Source organism: Syzygium oleosum, unplaced genomic scaffold (assembly GCF_021117445.2).
Source record: "Syzygium oleosum isolate NSW1041296 unplaced genomic scaffold, Sole_v2.1 Sole_v2.03, whole genome shotgun sequence".
Classification (NCBI taxonomy): domain Eukaryota; kingdom Viridiplantae; phylum Streptophyta; class Magnoliopsida; order Myrtales; family Myrtaceae; genus Syzygium; species Syzygium oleosum.
This window is the reverse complement of record NW_026607487.1, coordinates 4,062,107-4,083,904: the sequence shown is the minus strand read 5'-3', so window position 1 is coordinate 4,083,904 and position 21,798 is coordinate 4,062,107. Positions and strand designations below refer to the sequence as shown.

The following is a 21,798-nucleotide window of genomic DNA, read 5'->3' as shown; positions in this document are numbered from 1 at the left end:
CATTGGATAATAGCGAAAAAAAACATATAATGAATCTTGTGTCATGCGTGATCCGTAGAAAAATTAGCTCATAAGTAGAGGTAATCATGAACTCGACGATAGCTCAAAATTTATGCTTCTTTTGCTAGCTTAACTAAAAAGTCCTTCCATTGATCAGGTGCATTTACTAACATCATGGTATAACGAAGGAAGATATTAAGGGTCCGTTTGTTTCGCGAAAAAAAAACGACTTAAAATATATTTTCCTAAAAATGATCATTTACATCGCTCAAAATAACTAGTCAATAAAATATGTTTTATTTATCAATAACAACTTATGTCTAAAAATTTTTCGTTGAAAATATTTTTGGTTCATTTATTTTTGTAAAATATACAAATAATTATTTTAAGGAAAATATTTAATATTTGATTGCCTTTCGAAAAAGTAACTCTGAGAAAAGCTTAAATTGAAACTGGGCAACCCCACAGCGTGGGCCTGAATTGTTGGAACAGCAATTATGGCAGCATGTCTTTTATCAATTTCTGTTTGGTCTTTGAGCCTCCATTGCTTCGTATGTCCCCACGAGGTTTACAGTGAAAACCACACGAGATTCATCATCATTTAGGCCATCATAATAATTGCACGGACCATACCGCTCCGACCTTCGAACCTAAGCATGTCCTTTAAATGGCTTCATCTCAAGTCCCGTCAAAATTTCAAAATCTTTGAGACGTAAAACTTCTAGAGTATATTCTTGCATTTCAGAAAAGATAAAAATACAAGGAGAATTGAAAATACAAGGCGTGCGGATATCGACACATTAAAATAATGAATGCATTCGTGGAGTCCGTCGCCCACGAGATTATAGTGAGAAGCCACACGAGATTCATCATCATGCAGATCAATGTAATAATTGCATGGACCATACCATCCCAGACCGACCCATTTATAATTGGGCCACACCAGCTTTGAATTCATGTGACCCGACCCGTCCTCATCCCTTGAGATCTCTCTCTCTCTCTCTCTCCTCTCGCCATCTTATCAGGTCGAGCGCGTTTCGCTTTTTTCGAGTGTTGGGCTGTGCGATGCACCTCGACATGATGGCTTTAACATATTGTTATTACTAGTTATTATTATAGTCATTGCTTTCAACTTTGCCTCCGTCCAACCCAAGCCAACTTCAGTTTCGTGAGGTTGTTTATTTGTGCTCCTTACAGCTGAATCCACCGCCTCTCTCTCCCCTCTCTCTCTTTCCCTCTCTCAAACGCCACATAAATGTACAGAGTTGCAGAGAAGTCTGAAACAGAGAGAGAGAGAGAGACGGGAAGAAAAGAGCAAAAGGTTAATGCTCTGCACCAACCGCCTTGCTCTTTCTTAAAACCCTCAAGCCTCTCGTTCCTCTGAGCTCGCCGCTTCACTCACGCACACACACAGTCTCTACTTCCTCCTCACTGTATCAGGACGAAAGGATGAGTAAACAGGATGTCATGAAGATGCAGGTGACTGGTCGACCCCTTTTGTTAATTTTCTGAGTTGGTTAGCATGGAACGAAGTTCGTGTCTTGTCGGGTCTTTTGCTCTGTGTTCTGGGTTCTTCGTTATGACAGCGGAAGTGTTTGATCTTGCTCTCCTTGTGTTTCTTGAGATTGGTCTGAATGTTCTAACTTCGTCTCTGTTTTTTGTGGGGGGTTTGCTCGCAGACGTGGGTTCTCAGGGTGAACATACACTGTGATGGATGTAAGGACAAGGTCAGAAAGCTGCTAAAGAAGACTGAGGGTACCTGCTCCCTGTTGCTTTTTGGTTCTTTTTCTCCGTTGATTCGGTGATTTTTTTTTTATAATGCGTTTAGCTGGATATTTTTGGTTGATGTGAAAGTCTGTTGACTTCTTCTGAGGAATTTATGGTTATTTTTTTCTGTTTGGTTTTTAGGGGTGTACTCTGCTAGTATAGATGCAGAGCAAAGCAAGGTAACAGTGACTGGTCTGATAGATCCATACACGCTCATCAAGAAGCTTGAGAAGTCGGGGAAACATGCAGAGCTCTGGGGAGGATCAGGAGGACCCAAGAACAACAACAACAACAACAACCAACACCAATTCAACCAAAACCTTCTCAATCTCAACCACCAATTCAAAAACTTGCAAATGGAGAATGTCAAAGGAGGCAAGGACAACAAGTCTCAAAAGGGTAATAACGGAAAAGACCAGCAAATCCAGCAGCAGCTGGCTCAGCTGCAGCAGCAGTACATGAAGGGCGGTGCTAAAGATCTGAAGCTGCCTTCTAAGGAACAGAAGACTGTCAAGTTCAACTTGCCTGAGGATGATTTTGGGGCAAGTGAGGATGATTTTGACGATGAATTTGATGACGAGTATGATAGCGAGTTTGATGATGAATTGTATGATGATGAGTTTGAGGAGGAGTTTGGCCATGGCCATGGCCATGTTCCTTCTAAGCAAGCCAAGATGGGCGGGGGCGGTGGTGCGCATGGACATCAAGGGGCTAAAGGGAAAGGCGATAAAAAAGGCGACGGCGGCAAAGGGGGGAAAGGCGACGGCAAAACCGCCAAGAAAGGCAGCGTCTTCGACATACAAGGGTTGATGAAGGTGTTTGGTGGTGGGAAAGGCGGTGGTGGTAATGGGAAAAAGGGTAAAGAGGGAAAGAAAAACGATGGTAAAAACGGTGGCAAGCACAAAGGAGGTGGTGGTGGTAAAAATGGAGGCAAAAATGGTGGTGACTTGCTAGGAAACGGCGGCAAGAATGGATTCAATGAAGGGTCCGGTAAGAAGAACAAGGGCGGCAACGGCGGCGGCGGCAATGGAGGTGGCGGTGGAAACTTTAATGGTGGTGGCGGTAAAAAAGGGGGAGGAGGAGGAGGAGGAGGAGGCGGAGGCAAGGGTGATGGGGGGGCCTTTGCAATGAATATGATGCAACCTGGATTCCTCCAGGGTGCTAATCATGGCAAGGCCACAGGTGGTGGTGGCTTTGTGGGCCCAATGGGCCCGATGGGCCAGATGGGCAACTACCCAATGGGCCAGATGGGCCACATCCCAGCAGTGCAAGGGCTACCAATGAATGGCGGGTACAATCAAGGAATGGGCCCGGGGAACCCGTACAGCCAACAACAGTACATGAACATGATGATGAATCACCAGGCCCAGGCACAGGCCCAGGCCCACCAGGCCTACGGGAACAATATGTACCAGCCGATGATGTATGCCCGGCCGCAAGCGCCGGTGGGCTACGTCCCGCCGATGCCGCCCCCGGCTTCGGATCCTTACGTCCACATGTTCAGCGACGAGAACACCGACAGCTGCAGCGTCATGTAAATTCCTGGCTGATGCTGGTGTGGCAGCGTAGCGGGGTCGTGGCCACTTTAGGATTTCAATTTTGTTGGGTAGGTTTTGTGACTTCTTATGAAGGAGCCTTTTGGTTGCAATGAGAGTGCAAGGTCTTTGAAAAGTACCATACCTCATGTCTCACTAATGAAGAATTCATATCGATTCCTCTAATTTCGGCTTTTGCGTTTCGCGGCTTTTTCTTGTTTGAGATTACGTGTCGATCCTTCGGATATCATCAACTGTATGCCGTAGGATGATTCCGGCGTTGCGCGTACACGTTCAAGGGTTTTGATTTTTCCTTCTTCTCCATCATTTCTCGAACGATTTGGACGATCCGCAAAGCATTTTTAGTGGGGATTAACTTTTGTTTTGGTGGGGATTAAGTTAGGGAGTGTGGTGGGACAGCCATCTTGGCTATAAAGATCTTGGAAGGGTCGCTTTTAGTTCTTGGAAGGTGTTAGACAGCTGTGGAAAAGGTCGCAACACAACGCGACAAAGCATGGTTTCGAAGAACCACCTCAGCGCTATGCTGTGATTTTGACAGACATCGGAACATGCATATTATTGTATTGTATTATGATGCAATGACAAACAAACCCACGTACTTTCTCCGTCACAAGTTCATCAAGAAGTTGGGGAAATACTCCGTCAAAATATCGCCCGCTAAGTAAGACGCGAGTGAAAATCCACATCTATGGTCCGAAAAGTCAAATGTTCATTATATATCGATGGAGAAAATCCTTTGTGATTTGACGTGTTCCGGTGATATGCCGAACGCTTTCGGGTAGATGCCGGTTTCGATGGACCTAGCACTGTGCAGCACCTACATTGGAAAAAAGCATGAAAAAGCTGAGTCGATGGACGGCCCTCGCTTTTTTCCGCAACACATAAGGCAAAAGAAACGTGGCGTTATTGATGGGAATCGAAGTGCTAATGGTGGGGGCTCGAGTTAGGCTTTGTGCTGTAGCTCGATAATTGGAAGTGCCCTTTATTGAAAAATCTAAGTTTCTACCTTTTTTGGAACGAACAATGTTGTTGAAGTGTCCACCAACAATTCCTCCTTTCTGGCTGTCGGTCGAATGACTACGCATCTAATGGCCCCCCCTTGATTTAGATAATTCCGCACAAACCACAACCACTTTTCTTTTGGACGAGTGGAGAGCTGCAAACTTAGGTTGAATACATGGGCATTCCACAGGGTTTCGCATCCCTTGAAGAGCCGCAGCAGCGCAACTGGGAGAAAGAGAATGGAGGTAAAAATAACAGTACAAAGAAACCAGATTTATTGTGTTGATTAAGGTGAATGCTTTTAGGGAAAAAAGCCACGAAAAAACCCAAATTATACCAACTATGACACATTTGCCCTCAACTTTTTTCCAAGAAACCAAAAATCCCAAATTTATACCCGTGTGATACATTTACCATCTATCAAGGTTCTAGCAATGAGCTCCACTAAAAATTTGCTTACATGGACGTTAGAAAGCAAACTTTGTTAACATAGCATCCACGTGGCTTAGGTGAAATAAACATTATTTTGATCGAAAAATCATCCGACGATCCTTGACGGAGGGTAAATGTGTCACATTGATACATGCTTGGAATTTCTTATGTCACAAGAAAAAGTTTATGACAAATGTGTCACAGTGCGCAATAGTTTTTTTTGGTAAGGTTTTCTCAAAACAGTGCGCAATAGTTTGGGAATTTTTTATATCACAAAAAAATTAAGGGTTAATGTGTCGTTGTGGGCATAGTTTGGGTGGTTTTTGGTGACTTTATCCCATGTTTTTTATGCTCTTACTTGAAATCCTACTAAAAATGTGGATGGGAATTTTAACCATGACCGGATTCAACAAGTTTAATATACAGTCACGGGCTTTTTTATGTTGATATAAATCGATACAAATTACAAACACGACTGGGGATTTAGAAGCCTCGTTGGCTTCCATCGGCTTACCATTTAGAAGAGTTGTTAGATGCTTTATTGTTAGAAAATACAAAGGTAAAAATAAAAAATTTGCTAACAAAAGTTAGTACTATTAAAACTTGTCATGAAGCTCGGAGACTTGATTAGGCCAAACCATCCTGTGCCCAGTGATCGATACCGCTTTCTCTAGGAGAGATCTTTAGATAGGATCCTAAAGTCTATGTGGAGGCACCACCTCTCGAGTTTCAACTAAAAAACAAAGAACGTGAATGGATCCAAAGTCGAGAAGGTGCTGGTTTGAAGTTCAATCGCGACAAACTAAGCATTATCAATTGTTTCTTTTAGCTCTGAACGAAATCTGATGCGGGACTTCATATTTCATGACACCAATCAAATGTGCACTCGACATTCTCTCCCTCGCTTGCGAGTCTCTATCATATTAGGCTAGCTCCTCCTCAATTGAAGTACAATATTCTTCTACATCGACAAATTTCAACACGAATCTCCAATCATTGCCAACTAGAGCAAACACGCCTTTCACCTATGGTTTCCTCTTGGACCAAGCCGTGACGACAAATTGCACTCGGCAACAGCGAAGAGCAACAAGATTCATTGTTGGGTCTAGGATAGTGATACATATTTTGGGCCCGTTGGCCCTAATACCACCCTTTTGGGAATATTGCATTTGCTAAAATGGGCTAGACCCATTAGTTGTGCCTATGACTCTGCAGAGTGTTAATCTCACTAGGAGATACACATAACACGCACAACACAGTAAAAGAGAGAAAAGGGAGTTAGGATCTTCCACTTCTACACCTACATCCTTAACTCGTTTTGGATTCGAATTAGAGACAAGAGTTTATTGTATTCATTATTCTTTACGTGATTGCATCAAAGTTCCAAGTGAGTTGTTCGCGTTTGCTCTTAGAGAGAGGTACCACATGCTTTCTAATTTAAAGTTTGTGGTTTTGGCTTCGGGGGAGCTTGTGTCTTTTGTAGTTCTTGCTGTGGATTGATCTCTTGTACTCTTGATTGAAGTTGATTAGTGCATCCACGTAAATCCCGGTGTCGTTACTCTTTTGAATCCTCTCTTACTGCTTCCATTATGTAATTGCGCTTGGCGGTGGTTGCGTCGGTTGATCATCTTGGTATCGCACCTAGGTGTGGAAGGAGTTTAGTTCATTGCATACAGGTACAGTGGTTGAAAAGTTCAGAAGAGGGCCATAAAACATAACTTGAAGCTTTGGTCTTATTTCAACACCCAAATGCAGAGTCATGTATAATTCGTATGCGGTAAGAACTGAAAAGGGACTACATTGTCCAGAATGTTTGAGATTTCCTAAGATCCAGTCATCGTTCCGGATCCCGCGTCCAGAGAGTGTGCGCTTGCACTCGAACAATTTGAGCGGCTCGATTTCTTGGACTGCTGGGGACAGGAGAGAACTAAGCCTGGGTTCTGTGGTTGTATGATAATCGTTCATCAGATATCGTTCTTCACTTCATTAAGAATTCTAGCGGATCAAACAATATCATGTTTAGACTCGGAACGAGCTTGTAGGACTATTGCTGCGCAGCCCTGGTAAAACTCACCGACCTTGTTCATTAAAATGTTAGCAAGAACAACTTTGTGGCCATGACTTGAATCTGGAACTGAAGCGTAAGTAATCTTGACTACCATATTTATGATGACTCGGAACAACAAAAACATCTCAAATACAACTTGTTCATGGCACTTGCAGGTGGAATCTACTGGCTCTGCATCTCTCTTCGGCATTCGAAAACATGCATCGATAAGCCGTCACGACAAGAGCCGGCAAAATTAAACCTATAAAGCTCCAGAAAGTTGATTGGTATATTATAACGACTTGGTCCGATAAGAGCGGGCAGTGGTTGCCGAGGCCAGAGAGCGGCTCTTGACAAGCTTCTAGGATAGCGAAAGAGGCAGGAATGAACTAAACTGGAAACGGAACAGGGAAGAACGATTCTTATATGTCTATTTGTGAAAACTGGAATTAACTCACGGATGCGCCTTTTGACAAAATAGCAACGCTTAGCTTTGAAACTCCAAAACTGGAATTAACTCACGGATGCGCCTTTTCACAAAATAGCAACGCTTAGCTTTGAAACTCCAAAGTCAAGTATGCTCAAGTGGAAGCACTCCTTGAACGGGTGACCTCTCGAGAAAGTGCCCAACAAAATCGTGAGGCTCGATATTGAACGGGCTAAAGAGGACAATACCTTAGCAAGTTAATCCAGGGCGTCACATGTTTCATGTTCTTCTATTAAAGTTCAGCTAAACTCTTAACCATGGAAGCCGTGAGCTTCCGTTCATCCCCCAAAACCTTCCTTCTACGACACGGTCAAACACAAGCATCCATCGCCTGTGTAACGCATTCCTGAAAATCTTGGCACCAACCTCAGAACCCACGTTCTTCTGATGAATCCCTTCGTAACCGAAGCCAACGTCGTTGCTAGAAATCAAAAAGGCTTTAGTTTCACTGGTTAATTTAAGTATTTGCTCGTGCCTCTTCTTTCTTCATTCATCAATTTGAAGCCTCTCTCATGGCCGCTGCACACACTCCCCTCCGTCTCCTCCATCTTCTTCTTCTTCTCATCTCCTCCGCTCTCTCCCTCCTCGCTCCCACTTCGCGCTCCCAGACGGCGCCTCCACCTCCGCTGTCTCCGCCTCCGCCCGTGATCAACAGACACGTGCTGGCGGTTCGCAAAGACGGCGCGACGGGCCTCCATGTGGCCAACATACTGAGGAGAACCCCGCAAAAGCCCATCCCTCACCTCGTCGACCTCAACGGCGAGATGGTGTGGGAGCATTGCGACGAGCGGCGCTACCTGTCGTCCACCTTCTACGCTCCTCCGTTCGGCGATTACTTCTGCTCCCCTGCCGGCAAGACCCGGTTTTCCCACACTTGCCCCGGCTCCGTCGCCGCCCCCGACCGGGCCGGTTGCCACAATAACTCGTGCGGGATCATGGCGGTATAGAACAGCATTCTTTTCACCAAAATTACGAAAAGCACAAAGTCACGTTCATCGCACTTCTATTCCTTGTCCACTTATCGGTATACGTTTCAACAGGTGAACCCCGTGACAAAACGTGCGGCCGTTGCGGAGCTTTCGATAGACATGTTCTCGATCCTAACAACTCGCGGCTCGAACCCCGGTCGGCCGATCCGATTCTGCAAGTTCTACTTCGCTTGCGCGCCCTCTTCCTTGCTCCGATCCGGGTTGCCGGCCAATGTCCACGGCGTCGCCGGGCTCGGCCACACGCCCATCTCTCTCCAGAGCCAGCTCGCCTCGCACTGTGGCTTTCCGCCGATGTTCGCCTTGTGCCTCACCAGCGTGAGTTCTAACGACAACAGAGGGGCCATCTTCTTCGGCGACGGGCCGTACAACATGCTTCCCGGGGTCGATGTCTCGAGCGGATTGCTCTACACGCCGCTGACGTTCCGACGGAGAGGGAAGTACTTCGTCGGAGTGAGATCAATCAGGATAAATCAGAAACCTGTCCCATTGAACACATCTCTGCTAGGTAATAATGCTAAGTAAAACTTGAAATTTCAAGAGAGTTTTTTTTTTTACAACTAGAAAGCCGACTTTAGATAGATAAATCTCGAGTCCATAGATACGAGTCTAAACCAGTGTGAGCAGCCCAAACACGAAATTATTTGCACGTGATGCTGTGACAACAAAAAATGTGTCAGGACACGCCTAATTCACACACACAAGTTAGATCCTTAACTACTAAACCAATCCCCTGATATTATCGTTTACGAGAAATTTTGTTCTCAATACCAAAATTGAAACTCGAATTATGAAGATTTTTTGCTCTAGCATTTGTTTTCTTATCAGCCATACCTTTCACAATTACAAGTACATGCGAGATGTTTCATTCTAACGAGTGCATGTTTGAGCAGGCGATGGACGAACTAGGATCAGCACCACAACGCCATACACTATTTTGGAGCACTCAATTTTCGTCGCCCTGACTCGATCCTTCACCAGCGAGCTCTCGCAGATACCGCAGGTGGAACCGATCCCGCCGTTCCCGGCATGTTACGAGCGATCGAGTCTGTCGAGCACCCGGGCCGGTCCCGGAGTCCCGACGATCGAGTTCATCCTGCAAGACAAGAACACCGTCTGGACGATCTTCGGCGCGAACTCCATGGTCGAGGCGCGCCCGGAGACGCTCTGCCTGGCGTTCGTCGACGGGGGGTCGCGGCCCCAGGACCCGATCATGGTGGGGGCGCATCAGCTCGAGGATAATCTCCTGCAGTTCGACGTGGCGGGATCGAGGCTGGGGTTGAGCTCGTCGCTGTTGCTGCGCCGGACCAGCTGCGCCAACTTCAACTTCACTAGCATTGCCCCACAAGCGGAGTGATTGCCTAGGGAGGAAATTAGTGCACTATGTACAAACCGAAGTGCATTGTATGTCCGGATTTATGAAATAAAGTGACGTGCCATTGATTTGGTTAGAACGCTGGAGATGATTTAAGGGTAATAGATAACAAGTGATGGACTCGACACATTAGCCAAGCAATGCAAGTAATTACAATGTACTTTGGTTTGTACATGGTGCACTAATTTCTTCCTTAGGCAATCGCTCTGCTTGCGGGGATTTTTCTTTCCCGCGGGTCGGGCGGCACTCGTTCGGTCCACTCGACACACCTAGATGTGAATCATTATCATAGTGCGTCAATGGCTACAGATATGTTCAAGCTCGATCTTTGAATTTTAATGGACATTGGAAATTAGATAGTACACCACTACTAAATTGTTGATTCAATTGGACATTGAGACAATGTGTCATGATCTCAAATTGTGTCTCGGAGTAGAAGCAGGACATATATAGGTGCTCGGCCAACCTATCTTCGGGATATCTGAGTTACATCTCGAATTCGTCGGCTCGATGCGACAACATTGAAATTAGAGCAGAAAACTTTATTCAAATTTGCTCGCCTCGGCTCTTCCTAAAGATAAAAAAGAGAAATTATTTGTCTTCCAAAAAAGATAGTCCGAATGTCCTCCACAGCGCTCGCAACAATTAAATTGCCCTTGATTCTCAAGAAAATTACAAATCTGCCATTGTGATATCTCGTTTCTCGAGATAAAATAAGGGGCATCGTTATTTCCAATATCCACACAGCTAAGTCCCACCTCCATTTTCACTAAAAGGACAATATTGCCCTCAATTTCAATTGCAAATTGGTGGCTCAAAATTTATTTATTTTCCTTTTTTTTTTAGTTTTTCTATTTCTGTCCTATTATATGCATGTATATGAAAGACAACCGATAAGAAATGGTTTGATAGTTGCACAATGAAAATATAAAAATTTATAAATATGTGATCGCGTTAAAAAGTTATCTATGTTGTACTTTTCTGGATTTTACTAAATAATTTATCCATAAATTCGCTCGACAATATAGAAATTAATCAGATTTCATCGAAATTTCTGTTTTCGACAAAGCTTATTTTTTCGGAAGTAAAATCTAATTACATGGGATATCCACGACAAATAAGAACAAAGCGTGCGATATTCTTAATTATGACAACCAGATTCAAAAAAGGAGGAAAGTAAATAAATTGGGAGCTATCACTTTAAATTGGAATTGAATTGATTGAGGCCAATTTTATCTTCTTAATAAAAAAATTGAGGTGAATTATGATCAACAAATATACAGCAAAAGAAGGATTACATCTAATCATCTTCAAGAGCAAATTTCACATCTTTTCTGTTAAAACATTTGATTGGATCAAAAGAGCACCTCCATCGTGGCAATTGGAGACTGGAGCCTCTTCTCTGTACTTACTACTACTACTACTGCCATCTATCATCATCTCTTCAAGAAGTGGATCATAGTCATACCAAGATAGCAGCGACCAACAACAAACCCCCGAGAAGAGAATGGCGATGGCTCCGGACTGCGGCGCTTTCATGAGCAAATTCGTCCTCAAGCCGCCTCCTTCTCCGTCCCCCTCGCTTCCCTTGGCCGGCCTCACCTTCGCCGTCAAGGACATGTGAGTGGTTTTACTCCCTCCCTCCGTTTGTTGCCCGTTCAAGTTGTGACCCGGTTGAGTATATGGTCTCTGTTCCCAGCTTTTGGTTGCTAGTTTGGTTTTCCTTGTTTTGTTCAAGCGCGGAGATGATCTGGGTCGTGTTTTTTTGCCACCCTTTAAGTGGGTTTGCGAAGATGAGTCTGCTTGGCCAGTAAAGTAGTTGTTAGCCTCAGATTGTTCAGTGAAGTATTGAGCTTTGACATGGTAAAGCGGAGGCCGGATGAGAGGATATTTGCGTACCGGGTGAGAAGCTGACATGGGCTCGATAATTGATTGCATATAATCAATTGTGAATGTCGGGTTTTCGTCCTTGGTCTAGTGAGTGACTGTGTGCAGTTTACATTCGTCGCTGAATTAAAGGGAGAGATTCAACTGTTACCGTGTGTTCCTTCCAATGGTAGCGCTACCCGTACATGCATCTTTTATGAAAAGGCATGAAATTTTACATTGATTTAATCAGCGAATGTGGTGGGAACCATGTTCAAAGCAGTGAAGAAAGGGGGGGAGGTGGTCATTTTGAGTACTATGCTGTCATTGGTTGTCACACACAATGTCAATTGATGATAAGGTGTGTGACGTTCGCCGCTTTTTCTTTCTAAAAGTTTTCGAAAGGAGTACAAAAGATCGAGCATAGAGAGCTCGGGTAAAGCTTACCGCATATGCTTGATCAACTTGTAGCCAGAAAGTTATTTTTTATCGATATGTTTTTTGTTTTGTAAAAATGTCGGATTTTCATCCTTGGTCTAGTGAGTTAGTGTTAGTTATTTACATTTATCACTGAATGAAAGGGTGAGATCTGACTATTACCATGAGTTCCTCCTGATGGTAACAGCTACTCATATACATGCATCTTCTGTGAAAAGGCATGAAATTATACATTGATTCCTGCTGCTATGTGTAGTTGGATTTTTTCTGAGACTGAAGTTTGTGTCAGTTTTTCTCATACGGAATTCTATGTGCAGTTTTGATGTTGAAGGACAAGTGACTGGGTTCGGAAATCCTGATTGGGCGAGGACTCACGTGCCTGCATCTTCCACAGCTCCAGCTGTTTTAGATGTGTTGAAAGCGGGTGCTACATGTCTTGGAAAAACTGTCATGGATGAAATGGCATACAGGTTAGGGTCTGCAAAATTGGCTTATAAACTCAGAGTCTCGCTGCAATTGAAAAACACAACTCAAACTTGAGAATTGTGGCTTTCTGTCAAGAGTAGAGAGCATGCTGTGAATCAAGGTAAGGTAGGTATGTACTTGTACTTAGCCTTAGCATGCAGAGAAGATCGGGGATGAGCTAGACTAGTTGCATGGCTAGAGCTGCCAAAGACTGCGGACGAGCTCCTTGCTAACTACTTTAGACAACCTGCAATGCAGTCACATTCGTATAGTCTTCCCAAGATCAGATTTAGAGTTCTGAATCTTGGAAGGAAGTCTCTTGCCTTGCCAGTGAAGAAAGCATCATGATTTGAGAACTTTCTTTTCCATATTGTGTTTTGAACTTGGAGTGGTTAGCTTAAGATAGGAATGCTTACCAAGGAAAAGACGGGATAAATGCATTGCATACATAGTTCACTGAGGTTGACTTTGAGGAATTCTAGCTTGAGAATGGAATTTCCAAGGTGGTCTTTTCCTTCTTTATAGCTTCAAAAGGAAGTTCTACTTTAAAGAGAGGAAGATAATCCACCAAAATGATTATTTTTGTGGTGGCAGCATAAATGGGGAGAATAAACACTACGGCACGCCAAGGAACCCATGTGCACCGGATCGTGTGCCTGGAGGATCTTCCAGTGGATCTGCTGTTGCAGTAGGAGCAACGCTTGTCGATTTCTCCCTAGGTGAAGCACTTCATCTGGAATTGCTCTGAAATTTTCTCAGTTTATGCTCTGAATGATGCTAAAAGTTCTGCACGGTCGCAGGAACCGACACTGGAGGAAGTGTAAGAGTACCCGCATCATATTGTGGAATTCTTGGATTTCGGCCTTCACATAATGTCGTTAGCACGGTCGGAGTCATTCCCATGGCACAAAGTTTTGATACAGTAGGTGAGAAGTCTGCTTTTTCATGGCCTCGAGCTTTTGATGAAAATAGTCATGGGTTTCAGCTTCTTAAAGAAGGAAAGTTCAATGAAAGACTTAGGTTCCTTATTTTTTTTTTCTAACATTAGTTGACTCAGTGGTGTTTTTATTTTTATTTTTATAAAAGTGAAATATTGGGCAACTGAAAGAAATTTCTAGCATTTTCAATATGGTGAATAGTGTGCATTTTTTAAAAACTGTTCGTCTCCTTTCTCCCTAGGTTTTGTATTGCCCCGTAATTCCATCTTCAAGTATTCTGAAATGATAACACAGCAGCCTACTGGCTGCTTCACACTTCTTCCTTGTTCTGTGTTTTCCATTACATCATGAACTTATGCAAGTTTTCCCCATCTATGGAAGTATTCGCATTAATCTCGTTCATGACAAGTGTGAATTTATTTTGTTGGCTTCCTTTCTTGTTTCCTATCATCGTAAGCTAGTGAATGAATATATGTTTACTGTTGTCTTCTTTACGGTCTTATCTAGGGTGGTTTGCTAGGGAATCAAGCATCTTGAAGCAGGTTGGCCGTGTTCTTCTCGAGTTACCTGATGCTGATCCCATTAGACCTAGTCAGATCATTATTCCACGAGATTGTTTCCAGCTTTTAAGCATTCCAACTGAACGACTGACTCAAGCTCTTGTGAGATCAGTGGAGAAATTATTCGGAGGTAAGAAGATAAAAGCATCGAGTAAATGATTTAGATCAAATTGTACATGCAGTCCTGAAGCATGGTAATGTGGAAGGAATTTATCATTATAGATGGAATTGAGCTGGACTGGAATTGGATAATCTCTCAACTCATATATATCGAATCCCTAACTCGTTTTTCTTTTTGTATCTGATGTCTCCTTAATGCAAATCAGCGCAGTTGCTATAGTTAAGCACAGCGTCCTTGGGGACTATGTCAGAGCCAATGTTCCAGCCTTGAGTTCTTTCCTATGTGAAATAAATGAGGATCAAGTAGACAACATACCATCTTTGACAGCTTTTTCTAGTGCAATGCGGTTGCTTCAGAGGTGGTGATGTGGACCTGAACCCTTGTTGGGTTTTATTTCATTTGTGCATTGTGTGGGATATTGAAGAGAACCGCTATCTAGAGAAGAATTCTGATTAACCTTGAAATGTAGGTATGAGTTCAAGAATAACCATAAGGAATGGGTCTCTGCTGTCAATCCGGACTTGGGCCCTGGAATATCAGATCGGGTCAGGGAAGCCCTCCAGACAACTGAAGAAAATATTGATGTCTGTCTGTCAGTGAAGAAAGAATTCCATGCTGCTCTTACTTCCCTACTTGGGGTATGTCCCTCTCTGTCCATCTCGCATGCCTTGAGTTCATAGTTGTCTTCTGTCACTGTTCTTGGCTTGTTGCAATGTTTAACATTATGTTATGAATTTCCCGAAAGAAATACATAATTGAACAAGTAAGAATTATCAAAGAATAGTGTTCCTAGCTTCCTGCTTTGTTTAATCTTATCTGATGAATTCCCAAAAGAAATGCATAATTGACCAAGTAACTGGAGGAATTATCTAAGAATACTGTTGTCATTTATCTCTGTCAAGCAATTTGAATTGTAAAAGAAGAAGGTGATATTCCCTTTGGTACAGGATTTTGGTATCCTTGCAATCCCCACCGTTCCTGGGCCTCCACCAGAGCTACAAACTGATTCATCAGCCCTGGAAGTTTTTCGCGCTAAGGCATTCAGTTTGCTTTCCATTGCCGGTGTATCGGGATTCTGTCAGGTTGCGCAATCTTTCTCACTATGCAACCTTAAAGCTGTGATGCTTCTATCTTGATTAATGTTATGCCTCTATGCGATCTACAATAAACCGTCTGCAATTCGCATTTACAGGTAAGCATACCGATGGGGCTGCACGATAATTTGCCTATCTCGATATCCTTGCTGGCTAAACATGGTGCTGATGGGTTCCTGCTAGACCTCGTCGAAGCACTGTATGAGTCTCTTAAGGAACAAGTTGCTATTGCAGAGAAATCAGTTTAACGTACGCACGTTTCTTCATTTTCCTGAGATGCTTTTGGCTATATTTATGGGCCGGTATCCTTTGTTCTTGCTCTATTGCTCCCCCTTTTACTTATGTTGCGTGCCATTGAATGTAGTGCGGACTCCGTGATTTTCATAAGGCTGTTGCTGAGAAAATAAATTTCTGTATAGCATACAAGCCCACTTGTTTATATTCTGTAAGGATTTATGGGTGCTCATTGTGACACTTTGAGCATTTTGCAACCAAGTGCTTGTGCAGTCGTCATATTGGTAAGGAACAAGGACTATGTTATCGCCATAGATTCTCGTTTTCCTTGTTCAACTAGTTCAGTACTGAATTTAAGCTGAAAAGTTGGATGGTCTGGACCACCCACGTCTATATAGGCCCTCCATAGAAACTTGCACTCACCACGCCGGATCCTACACAAAATTTGAGGTTCTGTTTGTGAGAAGTATCATAATGAATCAAGCTAATCATACTTCAAAAAGAGCGAAACTCATGACATACTTCATTTAAGAGAATACGGTCCATGGATGTCGTTAAGAAGAGCATGGGTCTGTCTCTATAACATTTCTTTATTCTTTTTTGCGATATAGGTAACTGAACCTTTGGGCTCGAGTTATTCTCATGAACTAAATTGTCCCTTTATGTGCATCAAAGAAGATTGCCTTTACAAGATGATGGGACGTGACTCCTGAAATTAATCCTGATGAAAGACCATTTAAGAAACGATTCTTATTTACGCAAAGCTTCGATTTAATTAAATTTGATCTTTCGAGGACAATTTCATTATTTTTTTCGATGAAAATGGGTTCAATTTAGTCGGACATCAACAAATATCCGGTAAAGGACGATTTTATCTAATCACCTCCAATGGTAAATTTCTCATTTTTTTTCTGTTAAATATTTGATTGGAACAAAGAGCTATCCGTGGCGATTGGAGGCTGGCTGGAGCCTCTTTTTCTGTACTGCTAGTCTACTACTGCTACTATCTGTCCATCATCTCTTTCAAGTGGATCATACCGAGAAGCAGCGACCGACAGCAACCCCAGAGAAGAGAATGGCGATGGCTCCGGACTACGGCGCTTTCGTGAGCAAGTTCGTCCTCAAGCTTCCCTCTCCGTCTCCCTCGCTTCCCTTGGCCGGCCTCACCTTCGCCGTCAAGGACATGTGAGTGATCACTTCCTCCGTTGTTGCTCGTTCAACTGTGACCCGGTTGATTATATAGTCTCTGTTCCCAGCTTTGGTTTCCCTTGTTTTGTTCATGCGCGGAGATGATCTGGGTTGTGTGTTTTTGCCACCCTTTAAGTGGGTTTGCGAAGATGAGTCTGCTTAGTGCTTGGTCAGTAAGTAGTTATTAGCTTCAGATTGTTCAGTGAACTATTGAGCTTTGACACGGGAAAGCGAAGGCCGAATGAGAAGATACTCGCGTACCCAGTGAGAAGCTGACATGGGGTTCGATAATTGTTTTGCCGGAAAAGCTCCCGCGACGAAATATAATTTACCGAACATCGTTCTTCGGCTTTTTTGTGAGAAAGGACCGGGTTCGGTGGTAGCTCCAGACGGGAGATATCTAGGCAAGAGAAAGGAACTTGCTTGTTTCTATCGAATAATATAAATTCAAGCCGTGATAATATCTGATCGATAAAAAACTTAAGCAGCATAATCAGTTCGAATAAATGCAACATTACACTCGAACATCGTCAATACCATGTTATACCAATACTAGACTTAAAAAAGTAGCATTTTGATTGTGTGTTCAGGGGGTTTTTTGTTGGCTATTGGATGGTATTTATACTGTAAATAAGATAACCGTCCTCTAGTGACATCTATCGGTTCACGTAAAATAACCGCCATCGATCTCATCTTCATCTTTTATTCTCGCGATACCTGTTAATCTACATCAGGTAACTGCCATTGATCCCATCTCCATCCTTCCTTCTCACAACACCTGTCAATCTATGTCAAGTGACTGCTATCGATCCCGTCCTCATCTTTATTCTTGTGACACCTGTCAATCTATGTGAGGTGAATCGTGTGTATCACCATGTGTTTTTATTCTTATCGATAACTTCCGTGACTTGGTCCTCAAGTAATAACGACTTCGTCTATTATTTTCAAAACAAATCCATAACTGTTCCCTCATCAATTCGGTCTTTTCAAATTTCAACCCCTTGAAACTTCTCGCCAGCATATGATTTAGCGGTTGCCAGCTGTCTATTATCATACTTTCGACAGCTAAACTTATGGCTTTCGTCGTTTTTCATCGATTGACTTGCTTTTTGCCAAATATTTCTCATCATGTGCGTTTTTCCCCGCTGTTCTGAATTTTCCCTAATAATAATCTATTTTACTGTTGACAACCCGATTAATTATTGGTGTCAGCAATAATCTAGAAGTAATCGGCGAATGTGGTGGGACCCATGTTCAAAGCAGTGAAGAAAAAGGGGAGGTGGTCATTTTGAGTACTATGTTGTTGTTGGTTGTCACACGCAATGTCAATTGATGACGAGCTGTGTGATGTTCGCCGCATTTTCTTCCTAAACGTTTTCGAAGAGAGTACAAAGGATCGAGCATAGACAGCTTGACTTGTAGCTGGAAAATTATGTTTTATCAATATATTTTTGTTTTGTAAATGTCGGATTTTCATCCTTGGTCTAGTGAGCGAGTGTGAGTAGTTTACATTTATCACTGAATGAAAGGGAGAGATCTAACTATTACCACGTGTTCCTCCCGATGGTAGCACTACTCATACATGCATCTTCTGTGAAAAGGCATGAAATTTTACATTGCTTCCTGCTGCTATGCGTAGTTGGACTTTTTCTGAGACTGAAGTTTGTGTCGGTTTTTTCATACGGAATTCTGTGTGCAGTATCGATGTTGAAGGACATGTGACTGGTTTTGGAAATCCTGATTGGGCGAGGACTCACGTGCCTGCACCTTCCACAGCTCCAGCTGTTTTGAATGTGTTGAAAGCGGGTGCTACTTGTGTTGGAAAAACTGTAATGGATGAAATGGCATACAGGTTAGTGTCTGCGAATTTGGCTTATAAACTCAGTCTTGCTGCAATTGAAAAACACAACTCAAACTCGAGAATTGTGGCCGACTGTTGAAGAGTAGAGAGCAAGCAATGAATAATGAAGAGTAGGGTAGGTATGTGTTCGTACTTAGCCTTAGCATGGCAAGAGAATAGGGGATAAGCTAGACTAATTGCATGTCTAGAGCTGCCAGACACTGCATACCGGCTCCTAGCTAACTACTTTAAGACAACCTGCAATGCAGTCATATATCAGATAGTCTTCCTGAAATCAGACTTTAGAGTTCTGAATCTTGGAAGGAAGCCTCTCGCCTGGCCAGTGAAGAAGGCATTGTGATTTGAGAACTTTCTTTCCCTGTCCTGTTTCAGACTTGGATTGGTTAGGTTAAGATAGGAATGCTTACCATGGAAAAGACGGGATAAATTCATTGCATACATAGTTCACCAAGGTTGAATTTGAGGAATTCTAGCTTGAGAATGGAATTTCCAAGGTAGTCTCTTCCTTCTTAAATAGCTTGAAAAGGAAGTTCTAGTCTAAAGAGAGGAATATAATCCACTGAAATGATTATTTTTATGGTGGCAGCATAGATGGCGTAAATAAATATTACGGCACACCAAGGAACCCATGTGCACCCGATCGCGTGCCTGGAGGATCCTCCAGTGGATCTGCTGTTGCAGTAGGAGCAAAGCTTGTCGATTTCTCCCTAGGTGAAGCACTTCATCCTACTCTGAAATTTTCTCAGTTTATCCTTCTGAATGAAGCTAAAACTTCTGTACCATTGCAGGAAGTGACACTGGAGGAAGTGTAAGAGTTCCCGCATCTTATTGTGGGATCCTTGGATTTCGGCCGTCACATAATGCCGTAAGCACTGTTGGAGTCATTCCAATGGCACAAAGTTTGGATACAGTAGGTGAGAATTCTGTTTTCTCATGGCCTCCAGCTTTTGATGAATATAGTCATTGGTTTCGGCTTCTTAAAGAAGGAAAGTTCAGCGAAAGACTTAGGTTCCTTATTTTATTTCTGACATTAGTGGTGTTTCTTTATAAAAAAAATGAAATATTGGGCAGCTGAAAGAAATTTCTAGCACTTTCAATATGGCAAAAAGTGTGCGTCTTTGAAACTGTTTGTCCCCTTTCTCGTAGGTTTTGTATTGCACTGTAATTCCATCTTTAAGTATTCTACAAATGATAACACAGCAGCCAACTGACTGCTTCACACTACTTCCCAGTATTGTCTTTCAATTACGTCGTGTACTTGTGCAAGGTTCCTGCACTCATGGGAGTATTCACAATAAACTCATCATGAACAGTGTGAATTTATTTTGTTGGCTTCTTTTCTTTTTTCCTCTCATTGTAAGCTAGTAAATGAACATTTGTTTACTTTTGTGTTTCTTTACTGTCTTATCTAGGTTGGTTTGCTAGGGAACCGAGCATCTTGAAGCAGGTTGGTCGTGTTCTTCTCGAGTTGCCTGATGCAGATCCAAACAGACCTAGTCAGATCATTGTTCCAAGAGATTGTTTCCAGCTTTCAAACATTCCAAGTGAGCGACTGACTCAAGCTCTTGTAAGATCAGTGGAGAAATTATTTGGAGGTAAGAAGATAAGAGCAAATGATTTAAGCTCAAATTGTACCCACAGTCCTGAAGCACAGTAACGTGGAAGGAATTGATCATTACAGATGGAAGTGAACTGGACTGGAATTGTATAGTCTCTCACTTCATATATATCCAATCCCTAACTAGTATTTCTTTTTGTATCTGATGTCTCCTTAATGCGAATCAATGCAGGTGGTATAATTAAGCACACCGTCCTTGGGGACTACGTCAGAGACAACGTTCCGGCCTTGAGTTCATTCCTACGTGAAATAAATGAGGATGAAGCAGACATCATACCATCTTTAGAAGCTCTTTCTAGTGCAAGGCAGTTGCTTCAGAGGTGGTGATGTGGACCTGAACCCTCGTTGGATTTTATTTCATTTGTGCATTGTGTGGGATAATGAAGAGAACCTTTATCTAGAGAAGAATTCTGATTAACCTTGAATCGTAGGTATGAGTTCAAGAATAGCCATAAGGAATGGATCTCTGCTGTCAATCCCGATTTGGGCCCGGGAATATCAGATCATGTCAGGGACGCCCTCCAGACAACTGAAGAAAATATTGATGTCTATTGGTCAGTGAAGAAAGAATTCCATGCTGCTCTTACTTCCCTACTCGGGGTATGTCCCTCTCTGGTCATCTCGCATGCCTTGAGTTCATAGTTGTCTTCTGTTACTGTTCTTGGCTTGTTGCAATGTTTAACATTATGTTAATGAATTTCCCGAAAGAAATGCATAATTGAACAAGTAAGAATTATCAAAGAATAGTGTTCTTGGCTTCCTGCTATGTTTAATCTTATCTGATGAATTCCCAAAAGACATGCGTAATTGACCAAGTAACTGGAGGAATTATCAAAGAATACTGTTCTCATTTATCTCTCTCGAGCAATTTGAAGTGTAAAAGAAGAAGGTGATATTCCCTTTGGTACAGGATTTCGGTATCCTTGCAATCCCCACCGTTCCTGGGCCACCGCCAAAGCTACAAACGGATGTATCCTCTCTGGAAGTTTTTGGTGCTAAGGCAATGCGTTTGCTTTCCATTGCTGGTGTATCGGGATTCTGTCAGGTTACGCAATCTTCTCTCACCATGCAACCTTAAAGCTGTCATACTCCCGTCTCAATTAATCCAATGCCTCTATGCAATCTAGGATTAAGTGTCTGCAATTCGCATTTACAGGTAAGCATTCCGATGGGGCTGCATGATAATTTGCCTATCTCGATATCCTTGCTGGCAAAATGCGGTGCTGATGGGTTCCTGCTAGACCTCGTTGAGACAATGTACAAGTCCCTCAAGGAACAAGCTGAAATTGCGGAGAAATCAGTTTGACGTATGCATGTCTCATCATCTTCCTGAGATGCTTCAAGATATTCTATTGTACAGGCGATATCCTACTGTTCTTGCTCTATTGCGCCCCCTTGTGCTGCGTGCCGTTGAATGTAGTGCGGACTCTGTTATTTTCGTAAGGCTGTTGCTGAGAAAATAAATTTCTGTATATCTTACAAGCCCACTTGTTTATATTCTGTAAGGATATATGGGTGCTCATTGTGACACTTTGAGCATTTTGCAACCAAGTGCTTGTGCAGTCGTCATATTGGTAAGGAACAAGGACTGTGTTATCGCCATAGATTCTCGTTTTCCTTGTTCAACTAGTTCAGTACTGAATTTAAGCTGAAAAGTTGGATGGTCTGGACCACCACGTCTATATAGGCCCTCCATAGAAACTTGCACTCACCACCTCGGAACCTACACAAAATTTGAGGTTCTGTTAGGGCGCGAATGGTAA

The 21,798-nt window shown here is 42.9% G+C and overlaps 4 protein-coding genes across 5 annotated transcripts; all 4 read left to right on the top strand.

Moving 5' to 3' along the window:
• Positions 1 to 991: 991 nt before the first annotated feature.
• LOC115691005 (heavy metal-associated isoprenylated plant protein 34-like) lies at positions 992 to 3,488 on the top strand. Its single transcript, XM_030617536.2, has 3 exons — positions 992 to 1,479; positions 1,680 to 1,755; positions 1,909 to 3,488. The coding sequence occupies exons 1-3, from the start codon at positions 1,450 to 1,452 to the stop codon at positions 3,303 to 3,305; spliced, it is 1,503 nt and encodes a 500-aa protein (XP_030473396.1). The 5' UTR covers positions 992 to 1,449; the 3' UTR covers positions 3,306 to 3,488.
• A 4,266-nt stretch (positions 3,489 to 7,754) lies between these two features.
• Positions 7,755 to 9,653, top strand: LOC115691014 (gamma conglutin 1-like). Its single transcript, XM_030617544.2, has 3 exons — positions 7,755 to 8,232; positions 8,332 to 8,785; positions 9,171 to 9,653. Exons 1-3 carry the CDS (start codon positions 7,804 to 7,806, stop codon positions 9,632 to 9,634), a joined length of 1,347 nt encoding a protein of 448 aa, XP_030473404.1. The 5' UTR covers positions 7,755 to 7,803; the 3' UTR covers positions 9,635 to 9,653.
• Positions 9,654 to 11,108: 1,455 nt separating this feature from the next.
• Positions 11,109 to 15,560, top strand: LOC115691004 (amidase 1). The gene is made up of 9 exons (XM_030617533.2): positions 11,109 to 11,272; positions 12,274 to 12,426; positions 13,016 to 13,140; positions 13,222 to 13,347; positions 13,867 to 14,049; positions 14,251 to 14,398; positions 14,510 to 14,678; positions 14,988 to 15,122; positions 15,233 to 15,560. The coding sequence occupies exons 1-9, from the start codon at positions 11,160 to 11,162 to the stop codon at positions 15,380 to 15,382; spliced, it is 1,302 nt and encodes a 433-aa protein (XP_030473393.1). The 5' UTR covers positions 11,109 to 11,159; the 3' UTR covers positions 15,383 to 15,560.
• Positions 15,561 to 15,712: 152 nt separating this feature from the next.
• Positions 15,713 to 21,565, top strand: LOC115665686 (amidase 1-like). Of its 2 annotated transcripts, XM_056310322.1 has the most exons (9): positions 15,713 to 16,553; positions 18,256 to 18,408; positions 19,004 to 19,128; positions 19,206 to 19,331; positions 19,830 to 20,012; positions 20,208 to 20,355; positions 20,467 to 20,635; positions 20,946 to 21,080; positions 21,192 to 21,565. In XM_056310322.1, exons 1-9 carry the CDS (start codon positions 16,444 to 16,446, stop codon positions 21,339 to 21,341), a joined length of 1,299 nt encoding a protein of 432 aa, XP_056166297.1. In that variant the 5' UTR covers positions 15,713 to 16,443; the 3' UTR covers positions 21,342 to 21,565. The 2 variants fall into 2 exon arrangements, with proteins under 2 accessions (XP_056166297.1, XP_056166298.1); XM_056310323.1 differs by lacking the exon at positions 15,713 to 16,553 and having other exon boundaries at positions 18,259 to 18,408; positions 19,009 to 19,128.
• The last annotated feature ends 233 nt before the right edge of the window (positions 21,566 to 21,798 follow it).

Coding starts and splice junctions, on each gene's coding strand:
- LOC115691014 (XM_030617544.2), top strand. CDS start 7,804: ATGGCCGCTGCACACACTCCCCTCCGTCTCCTCCATCTTCTTCTTCTT. Junction 8,233..8,331: donor ACTCGTGCGGGATCATGGCG/GTATAGAACAGC, acceptor ACGTTTCAACAG/GTGAACCCCGTGACAAAACG. Junction 8,786..9,170: donor ATTGAACACATCTCTGCTAG/GTAATAATGCTA, acceptor ATGTTTGAGCAG/GCGATGGACGAACTAGGATC.
- LOC115665686 (XM_056310322.1), top strand. CDS start 16,444: ATGGCGATGGCTCCGGACTACGGCGCTTTCGTGAGCAAGTTCGTCCTC. Junction 18,409..19,003: donor ATGGATGAAATGGCATACAG/GTTAGTGTCTGC, acceptor TTATGGTGGCAG/CATAGATGGCGTAAATAAAT. Junction 20,013..20,207: donor AGTGGAGAAATTATTTGGAG/GTAAGAAGATAA, acceptor GAATCAATGCAG/GTGGTATAATTAAGCACACC.
- LOC115691004 (XM_030617533.2), top strand. CDS start 11,160: ATGGCGATGGCTCCGGACTGCGGCGCTTTCATGAGCAAATTCGTCCTC. Junction 14,399..14,509: donor GCAATGCGGTTGCTTCAGAG/GTGGTGATGTGG, acceptor CTTGAAATGTAG/GTATGAGTTCAAGAATAACC. Junction 14,679..14,987: donor CTCTTACTTCCCTACTTGGG/GTATGTCCCTCT, acceptor CCTTTGGTACAG/GATTTTGGTATCCTTGCAAT.
- LOC115691005 (XM_030617536.2), top strand. CDS start 1,450: ATGAGTAAACAGGATGTCATGAAGATGCAG. Junction 1,480..1,679: donor AGGATGTCATGAAGATGCAG/GTGACTGGTCGA, acceptor GTTTGCTCGCAG/ACGTGGGTTCTCAGGGTGAA. Junction 1,756..1,908: donor GCTGCTAAAGAAGACTGAGG/GTACCTGCTCCC, acceptor TTTGGTTTTTAG/GGGTGTACTCTGCTAGTATA.